Raw genomic sequence first — 1,882 nt, forward strand, 5'->3', positions numbered from 1 at the left:
TCTCTTCCCTTTTTTTTTTTCTTTCAAGTTTATTTATAAATTAAATTTTTAATCAGTGTTTTGTTTTATTTTATATTTTTGTTGCTGTATCGTCTCTTCTGTCTCTGTTCTCACTTTTGTTTTATTTTTTGGTTTCATCTTTCTTCTTTTGATGTTCTTGTAGCGTTTGTACGAAATCTCACAATGTTTTCTTCTCAGATTTTAGAAATCTTGTGAAATCTCTCTCTCTCTCTGATCAAACACCTAATCCCCTTACTATAAAGTTTCAATCTTTTTTTTTTTCTTTTTCCAAACCCATTTCAAAATCTCCGGTGGTTTTCTTTTTTTTTTTTTTCCTGACGGCGGATCTTAGCCGGAATCTGAAGAATCAGTTTTTATTTATATAAATAATAACCCGCTTATAGATTTAAAGCGAATGACATTATCTGAGATTGGAGAAGATTGTGAGTCGAGTGGAGTGAAGAAGATTCTCTGATGAGTGAATCAGAAGAAGACGAAGAAGAAGAAGCATCAGCAGCAGATACTGAAGTGATTTTAACCAGCAGCGTCGTCGTTGAGAACAACAACAACAACAACAACAACAACAACAAAAACAAGGCTTTTGTTGAGAAGAATCAGCGTTTCGTTGAAGAAGAAGAAGTAGAGAGACGAGACGACGGTTTGGTGTTGTTGTTAGCTCAGTCTTCTACACCAATGGTGAGATCGAGATCTCAAGGAACGACACGGCGCGTGACTCCCACGCCTTTAGTCGACGTTGAGAAGCCTCTTCCAAACGGAGATCTCTACATCGGAAGCTTCTCCGGCGGGTTTCCACACGGATCCGGCAAGTATCTTTGGAAAGATGGGTGCATGTACGAAGGTGATTGGAAACGTGGCAAAGCTTCAGGTAAAGGCAAATTCTCGTGGCCAAGCGGAGCTACATACGAAGGCGAGTTCAAATCCGGGAGAATGGAAGGTTTTGGCACTTTTACCGGAGCTGATGGAGATACTTACAGAGGAACTTGGGTTGCTGATAGAAAACACGGACATGGGCAGAAGCGTTACGCCAACGGAGACTTCTACGAAGGTACTTGGAGAAGGAACCTGCAGGACGGTAGAGGTCGTTACGTTTGGAGAAACGGGAAGAACCAGTACACTGGAGAGTGGCGTAACGGTGTGATCTCTGGGAAAGGTTTGCTTGTTTGGCCTAATGGGAATAGATACGAAGGTTTTTGGGAGAATGGGATTCCTAAAGGAAGTGGTGTGTTTACTTGGAGTGATGGGAGTTGTTGTGTTGGTGCTTGGAATGAGAGTAATATCATGAGGAGTTTCTTTAATGGTGTTGACAAGAATGATTTGATTGTGGCTGGTACTAGGAAGAGATCTTCTGTTGATAGTGGAGCTGGGAGTTTGGGTGGTGAGAAAGTTTTCCCAAGAATCTGTATTTGGGAATCTGATGGTGAAGCTGGTGATATCACTTGTGATATTATTGATAACGTTGAAGCTTCCATGATTTATAGAGATAGGATCTCTGTGGATCGTGATGGGTTTAGGCAGTTTAAGAAGAATCCTTGTTGGTTTAATGGTGAGGCTAAGAAACCTGGTGAGACTATTTCTAAAGGGCATAAGAAATATGATTTGATGCTCAATTTGCAATTAGGAATCAGGTGAAATTTTCTCTAATTTGGTTTGGTTTTTTTTTTTGTGTGTGTGATGGCTTTTCTCTGTTGTTTCTAAATGGAGGTTTTTTTTGTGTGTGTGTGATTGGATTAGGTATTCTGTGGGCAAACATGCTTCCATTGTTCGTGATCTTAAACAGACTGATTTCGATCCAAAGGAGAAATTTTGGACAAGGTTTCCACCGGAAGGGACTAAGACCACACCTCCCCATCAGTCAGTGGAT

General features: G+C 40.5%; 1 protein-coding gene across 1 annotated transcript in view; it reads left to right on the forward strand.

Moving 5' to 3' along the window:
* Positions 1-1,882, forward strand: part of LOC104740898 (phosphatidylinositol 4-phosphate 5-kinase 1) — a 4,465-nt gene continuing 2,583 nt past the window's right edge. The window contains exon 1 of the mRNA XM_010461621.2: positions 1-1,646. Coding sequence (XP_010459923.1) covers positions 475-1,646 — 1,172 coding nt within the window. The 5' untranslated portion in view covers positions 1-474. The remainder of the gene's footprint in view (positions 1,647-1,882) is intronic.

This window comes from Camelina sativa, chromosome 14 (assembly GCF_000633955.1).
Source record: "Camelina sativa cultivar DH55 chromosome 14, Cs, whole genome shotgun sequence".
Taxonomy (NCBI): domain Eukaryota; kingdom Viridiplantae; phylum Streptophyta; class Magnoliopsida; order Brassicales; family Brassicaceae; genus Camelina; species Camelina sativa.